Source organism: Amblyraja radiata, chromosome 10 (genome assembly GCF_010909765.2).
Source record: "Amblyraja radiata isolate CabotCenter1 chromosome 10, sAmbRad1.1.pri, whole genome shotgun sequence".
Classification (NCBI taxonomy): Eukaryota; Metazoa; Chordata; class Chondrichthyes; order Rajiformes; family Rajidae; genus Amblyraja; species Amblyraja radiata.
In genome coordinates this window covers 61352655-61360761 of record NC_045965.1, presented here as the reverse complement: position 1 = coordinate 61360761, position 8107 = coordinate 61352655, and the positions used below count along the sequence as shown (strand labels likewise).

Below are 8107 nucleotides of genomic sequence, written 5' to 3'. Positions count from 1 at the left end.
TATTAATGATCTGGATGAGGGAATTGAAGGCAATATCTCCAAGTTTGCGGATGACACTAAGCTGGGGGGCAGTGTTAGCTGTGAGGAGGATGCTAGGAGACTGCAAGGTGACTTGGATAGGCTGGGTGAGTGGGCAAATGTTTGGCAGATGCAGTATAATGTGGATAAATGTGAGGTTATCCATTTTGGTGGCAAAAACAGGAAAGCAGACTATTATCTAAATGGTGGCCGACTAGGAAAAGGGGAGATGCAGCGAGACCTGGGTGTCATGGTACACCAGTCATTGAAAGTGGGCATGCAGGTGCAGCAGGCAGTGAAGAAAGCGAATGGTATGTTAGCTTTCATAGCAAAAGGATTTGAGTATAGGAGCAGGGAGGTTCTACTGCAGTTGTACAGGGTCTTGGTGAGACCACACCTGGAGTATTGCGTACAGTTTTGGTCTCCAAATCTGAGGAAGGACATTATTGCCATAGAGGGAGTGCAGGGAAGGTTCACCAGACTGATTCCTGGGATGTCAGGACTGTCTTATGAAGAAAGACTGGATAGACTTGGTTTATACTCTCTAGAATTTAGGAGATTGAGAGGGGATCTTATAGAAACTTACAAAATTCTTAAGGGGTTGGACAGGCTAGATGCAGGAAGATTGCTCCCGATGTTGGGGAAGTCCAGGACAAGGGGTCACAGCTTAAGGATAAGGGGGAAATCCTTTAAAACCGAGATGAGAAGAACTTTTTTCACACAGAGAGTGGTGAATCTCTGGAACTCCCTGCCACAGAGGGTAGTCGAGGCCAGTTCATTGGCTATATTTAAGAGGGAGTTAGATGTGGCCCTTGTGACTAAGGGGATCAGAGGGTATGGAGAGAAGGCAGGTACGGGATACTGAGTTGGATGATCAGCCATGATCATATTGAATGGCAGTGCAGGCTCGAAGGGCCGAATGGCCTACTCCTGCACCTAATTTCTATGTTTCTATGTTTCTATGTCCCAAATTGAACTGCTGAGAATTTTTTCCTACGTCTCTACAAGTTCCTCTCTCCTTGGGAGGGAGAACTTTTGGGTCCACTTTGTTCCTTATTATTCAGTTAATGTTTTGTATTTTACAATCCCTTCATGCAGAGTGCAATAGTGTTATCGGCAGACAGCCAATTGACATTTAGAACACTTTCCTCAGAGACACTTTGGACTCAGAAACCATCATTTAAAATCACAATATCCCAATTTATGATATTTAATCATTTACAGAGTCAAAGCGTTCCTTGCAATCCAAGACACATTCAGGCACAAAGCCTCAGAGGCAGGATGATGCCTCAGAAAACCTTTGCTTTGGTGCTTGTCTCCCTCCTGTGTGCTTTTTTTACAAACTGTTCTGGAGCAAAGCTGGTGAATAATGGATATAGAGACATTGTTATCGCTGTTAACCCTGGTGTTTTTGATGAAAACCTTATTGAGAGCATTAAGGTAAGGTGCTGACGCTGTGACTGAAGTGAGCTCTTAGCCAAAGCTTTGTGTCCCCACAATGCTATATTTAAAAGCAGGAATTGTTCAGAGGAGGGTAGGCTATTGGGCGGCACGGTGGTGCAGCGGTAGAGTGTCTGCTTTACAGTGCCAGAGACCTGGGTTTGATGCTGACTACTATGCTGTCTGTACGTTCTTCCAGTGACTGCGTGGATTTACTCCGGGTGCTCCGGTTTCCTCCCACTCTTAAAGGCATACAGGTTTGTAAGTTAATTGGCTTTGGTAAAGATTGTAAATTGTCCTAGTGTGTAGGATAGCGCTAGTGATTGCTGGTCGGTGCGGACTCAGTAGTAGGCTGTTTCCACACTGTATCGCTAAACTAAACTAAAAAAGAAAAAGGATCATGTTTTGGAAACCCACACCATCTGGTTGCGTTGCAGTGAGGTGTTGAATTTTAATCCTGTGCACTCTTTGCAGGAAATGATGCATGATGCTTCTGCCTACCTACACCTGGCTACCAAACAGCAACTTTATTTCTCAGAAATAAAAATTCTGTTGCCTTATACCTGGACAGTTAATTCCAGCTTGTTTCAAAGATCAACAACTCAATCTTATGCAAAGGTAAGAATGCAGGGGCCTATAAAACATTTCCTCTCTTCTGCCTCTGTACATTCTCCTGAAAGTTATTGACATGAAGCTAATTTTGTACTTAAATTCTGTAGAAAGTCACAAGAAATTTCTAGTGCGAGATTCTCTTCAATACGATATGTGTGTTTTTACAATACTGGGTTCATAAAGTGTGACATCATACATAAAACTGAAGTTCACAAATAAATTATTTCAACGATTCAGATTAATCAAAAACCCTCACAGTACATGACAGGGAGAGATAGTTCATGAAGTTTTGAGAAAATTTGATTAACGACCAAAATTCCTTGTTCCTGAGTTCCTATGCGTTTTTTACACTTTATGTTTGGTGTCCACCATAACAACCGTTACATGAAATTTAGAAAGTCATTTTTTTCGAAAGCATGATAGCTGATTTCTTCACTTTTGCTGTTTTTCAACATACAAATGTACTTTCTTGCTGTAAACATGGAGTATGTGACCAAATGAGCAATAGTCCTGTTATCTAGTGAAACGTGCATTACGTGCGTTACACAGTGTCTAAGGGTGAACACCAAAATGAAAGTAGCTCCCGTTTCTTCCAGTATTTCTTTTTTGTAATTTCTTTCTCATGTTTTGAATAAACTTTGGAAGTAATTGTCCATACATAATAAGAGACTGCAGATACATAATTTGATGGAAATATAGCTACTTCAAAATGCTGGTGTTACGCGTGTGATGGTGGACACCAAAGATATACACTAATTTTTGCATGCAGCAGCTTTTACAGAATCTTGATATTAAGGTTGACAAAAATGCTGGAGAAATTCAGCGGGTGAGGCAGCATCTATGGAGCGAAGGAATAGGTGACGTTTCGGGTCGAGACCTTTCTTCAGACTGATATTAAGGTTAATTTCTTCTCATAATTTCACTATCTATTGAGTTCTTCAAACTAGAAAATGTATTTAGGTATGAGACAGAATGATATTTTACTATTCTAGGAGGGAATTTTGTGCTATTTTGCGCTATACCCACATCCTATCTTGTTTTACTCAGATAGGTACAGAAACAAAATAAAATAACTCATAGATCAGTGTATCGAATAAGTTGGCTTATTGAAGGCCTTAATAGTATGCACCGAAAACAGTCTGAGAACCCAAAGTGTTCTCTGTGTACACTGTTTCAATAAACCGACTTGTTCGATAGACTCACCACTGATCTACAAGCTGTTTTATTTTGTGTCTGTTCCTATCTGAGTAAAACCAGATATAGGATCGGGGTATTACACAAAATTCCCTCTTACAATTGGAGTAGCCGGCAGAATACTACACAGATGACCGTCAACAATGTGGCTTCTAATCGGGCATGTTTGATTTTGCCACTCGCAGTTAGAGGAGTAGATTCCATATTGTTGACGGGCGACCGTAAGTGGAAGTATCAAAAGAACAAAATGAAGGAGAGAAATGAAAAAGAAAATCTATGGGCTGTTTTATTTTGTGTCTGTGTCCATCTGAGTAAGCCAGATACAAGGAAAAATAGGACAAAATTCCTTCCTACACGAAAGAATTATACACAAAAGGTCACTGAATGCAACTGGGATCAATGACATACCTTGGACCAAAAGGAGCAATGGTAGCATAGTCTTCTCCTTTGGCAGTGTCTTGAGATCAACAGTGACTTTCTTCCATTTAGGTTAGCTGGCGGCTGAGATGCTCAATTTGGGAACTGCAAACTCTCCTTCAGATAGGCCTGATGCGTGGTTGTGAGATGGTTCAGTCTAGTGTAGCTGGGACATTGTTGGCCGGTGTGGGCGAGTTGGGCCTAAGGACCCGTTTCCACACTGTATCACTCCATGACCCTATGAGAGGATAGGGAAAACAAATTATGATAATAGTTCCTTGAATTTGATATTTCAGCAGAAAGATTAGAATTGAGAAATGGATGGTTCTTCTTGGAAAACACAATTTGAGGGGACATATGATTAAAGAGAACTCTCACATATGTCGACCCAAGCTAACATGCAAGAAAAGACACAAAACACTGGAGTAACTCAGCGGCTCAGGTAACATCTCTGGACAACACGGATAGATGACGCTTTGGGTCAGGATCCGTCTTCAGTCTGAAGAAGGGTCCCAATCCAAAACGTCAGGTATCCATGTTCTCCAGATATGCTGCCTGACCCACTGAGTGACTTCAGTACTTTGTGCCATTCTTTTTGGTAAACCTGCATCTGCAAAATCTCCTCAAGGTATGGCTATTTTGAAGCATTTCTCTCTGACAAGCTAGCATCTGCAGTTCCTTCCTACACATTTTGTCTGCTCCACTGCTTAATCTCCTCAAGGTATGCCTACTTTAAAGAAGTTCTCCTCCTCCGACGAGGAGTCTGAAGAAGGGTCTCAACCCGAAACGTCACCCATTCCTGCTATCCAGAGATGCTGCCTGTTCCGCTGTGTTACTCCAGCATTTTGTGTCTACCTGCAGTTCTTTGTTTCTAATATGCAAGAGGACCACATGAAAAATCTACACTAGATTGCAAGCATGCATTTACATATTTGTTCTAGATAGTGCATTACTTTGCAAGCTTGTGGATCTTACAGGGAGTTTCACATGGAAACGTGTAATTTTCATACATAGGCAGATGTGATCATTGCTGCACCTTATCTGAAACGTCGAGATGCTCCGTACACCCTGCAACCTCGTGGCTGTGGCGAGAAGGGCCGCTACATTCACTTCACCCCAAACTTCATGCTAAACGACACCCTGGCTTCAGCTTATGGCTCAAGAGGTATGTGATTTTAAGAGTTAGCAAGCTGTAGCATACAGAAACATAGAAATTAGGTGCAGGAGTAGGCCATTCGGCCCTTTGAGCCTGCACCGCCATTCAATATGATCATGGCTGATCATCCAACTCAGTATCCTGTACCTGCCTTCTCTCCATACCCCCTGATCCCTTTAGCCACAAGGGTCACATCTAACTCCCTCTTAAATATAGCCAATGAACTGGCCCAAACTACCTTCTGTAGCAGAGAATTCCAGAGATTCACCACTCTCTGTGTGAAAAATGTTTTTCTCATTTCGGTCCTAAAAGATTTCCCCCTGGTCTGAGTATGAGATTATCAAGACACATAGGGGCAGGAGTTGAGGTTTTAACCCTTTGAACCCGTTCCAACATTCAATAACACGATCGTTGATTCATCCCATTAAAATCTCACCAAAGGAAAATCTATTAATCACAGAATTTGTTGGAAAAGTGGAAAATGTGAATTTTAACGCAGAGGAGAATCAAGGGATGGAAAGAGAGAAGGGGAGCACCTCTGATAGGGTGAGGCAAGGGTTCCTTGCTGATAATTTGTTTATGAAGCTTCTGTGGAACCTCCACATTCTCTGCAACATAAGCCTATCTTGTATTGCTCCAATTCTGCTGATGGGTTTTCAACCTGAAATATTAACTGTTTCTCTCTCTCAACAGTTGCTGCCTGACTTGCTAAATATTTCCAGCATTTTTTCTTAGTTCTTTTTTTTGGAGGTTCATTTTATTGTCACGTGTACCAAAGGTACAGTGAAATACACTTTTTGCATATACATTAGATTATTGCATATACATTGCATATACAGTGTGACTATTGGCACACATGAAGACAATCCCTAATTAAGTACTCCATGCATGAAAACCTATGGAGCCTACTGAGTCCATTTGCAATAGTCGCCAGTCTTCGGTGCCATTTTACACATTCCAAGCTGCAGCTTGCTATGAAGGCTCGATGCACCCATCACCTCATTCAGTTTGCCAGTGATTGAATTGAATTGAATTGAATTTTATTTTTGTCATTCAGATCGAAAGGTCTGAAAGAAATTTTGTTGCCTTGCAGTCATACATATAATAAAAATGACAAAAACACACAATAAACACAAGTTTAACATCCACCACAGTATGTTCACCAGGCACCTCCTCACTGTGATGGAAGGCAAAAGTCTTAAAGTCTCTGTCTCTTCCTCCCTTGTTCTCCCTCTGCGCCGAGGCGATCCAGGCTTCGGATGTTGTGACCCCGCCGGGCGATGGTAAGTAATGTCAGTCCCGCGGCTGAATCCAAGCTCCGCGAACGGGCCGGTTCAACTTCCACGGCCCGGGGTGGTCGAAGCCACCGAAGCTGCGGCCCTCCAGTCCAGCGGACGCAGCTGGTGTTGCAGGAGCTCCGGAAAAACAGGTCACCAACCTGTGATTTGTCCTTCTCCTCGCCACTTCTACACTTTTTACTGTCAGCGTGGAAATCCCCAGTGCACAGCCACTCGTTGGAACAGAACTTTATTTCATTTAAGTGTCTCAGAAAATAATTTTATGCCATTGAGTTTATTTTACATTCATGAGAATTGTGCCAATATATAAGTTTATTTAAAATACTATTTACTTTTTACTGGATTGGTTTCATTAGTTTGAGCAAAAGTACTATTATTTCCATAGGGCAAGCATTCGTTCATGAATGGGCCCATCTTCAATGGGGAGTATTTGATGAATATGATGATTTGACGCCCTTTTATATAAATAGTGATGGTACTGCTGATGCAACAAGGTAGGATTCTCATTGAATATTTTTGTACATTGTGAAATGTCCTCTGGGATTTCTGGACAAGGTTACAAAACTCAAGAGCTGCCTGAAATAAAAATGGAAAATCGTGTATATTGAGTATAAAATGATGAGGGGAATAGATATTTTACCCAGAGCAGGGGAATCAACAACAAGAGGACAACAGGTGAGAGGGAAAAGATTTAATAGGGGCAACCTGAGGGGAAGGTAGTTGAGATAGGTACATAGATGGGAAAGGTTTAGAGGCATATGGGTCAAACGCGGGCAGGTAGGACTAGCATCGATGAGGCATCTTGGTCAGCATGGGCAAGTTGGATCAAATGGCCTGTTTTCATGCCATATAACACTATGACCACAATAATGCTGGAAATATTCAACTGTTCAGACAGTATCTATGGAAAGAGAAATGGAGTTAATGTTTCAGGTGACTCTTCATCAGAATCTGGAAAGTGAGAAAACAAATGTGTTTGAAGTTGCAGAGAGGGAAGGAGAGGAGGAATATCTCTGAAGATGTGAGGCCAGGGTTGCCTTAGTGACAAGCTGCTTATGAAGGCATCTACACATCTAGTTGATAGATTAGTGAGATCAACTAAAGAGAGAAACAGAGACAGAGAGAAAACAAATGTACGGGCATATAAAAGCTGTATTTTGTGGGCCAGTAATGTGGCAGAGAAGAATGCTGGAAACACCCGACAGATCAGGCGGGGAGAGAAAAGCTGATTTTATATTAAAGATGGATAAGCTATAGCAGAACTGGCAGTTCCGATACAGACTGTAAATATAATTTTGAGTCCAGAAGGCTGCAGTGTGACCAGTGAAGATGATATGTTGTTGATAAGCCTGTTGCTTAATTTTGCATTGTGTCTCACTATAACAGTACAGAAAGCAAGTGTAGGGAGGAGTGACACAAAATGCTGGAGTAACTGAGCGGGTCGGCAGCATCCCTGTAGAATATGGATGGCTAACGTTTCAGGTTGGGATCATTCTTCGGACTGATTCAGACTGAGGGAGGAGTGTAGTTTATCACTCTAATTGGGTGGCAGGTATATGGAACAAACTGTCAGGTACAATTATAATGCTTAAAAACTATTTGGATAAGTACATGGAATAGAGGGAGAAGGGCTACGTTGCAGAAAACTAAATTAAACAAAAATAGACATGAGTATGAACAAGTCGGGCCGAAGTGCCTGTTTTCATGCTGTACGGCTATGTGGTCGCAGACGGATTGGAAAGAGTGGAATTGAGATGGCGTAATCACAGTGATAGGCACACTGGATAGCCACCAAGTGTTCACAGGAGTGGAAGGCAACCTCATCTCCATTACACAGTTACATACCTTCACCAGATAAAAGCTGTCCAGGTTCTGACCTCCCCAGAGGAGCATGGGTGAAGCTCAACAGACTTTGTACTCCCTTCGGCCCACACAGAACAGCGATCCCCACACATTAACACTACCCAACAAA

General features: G+C 42.1%; 1 protein-coding gene across 1 annotated transcript; it reads left to right on the top strand.

Moving 5' to 3' along the window:
* The first annotated feature begins 1299 nt into the window (after positions 1-1299).
* LOC116977404 (calcium-activated chloride channel regulator family member 3-like) lies at positions 1300-7549 on the top strand. The gene is made up of 5 exons (XM_033027834.1): positions 1300-1458; positions 1933-2076; positions 4696-4846; positions 6521-6629; positions 7522-7549. The coding sequence occupies exons 1-5, from the start codon at positions 1300-1302 to the stop codon at positions 7547-7549; spliced, it is 591 nt and encodes a 196-aa protein (XP_032883725.1).
* Positions 7550-8107: the final 558 nt, after the last annotated feature.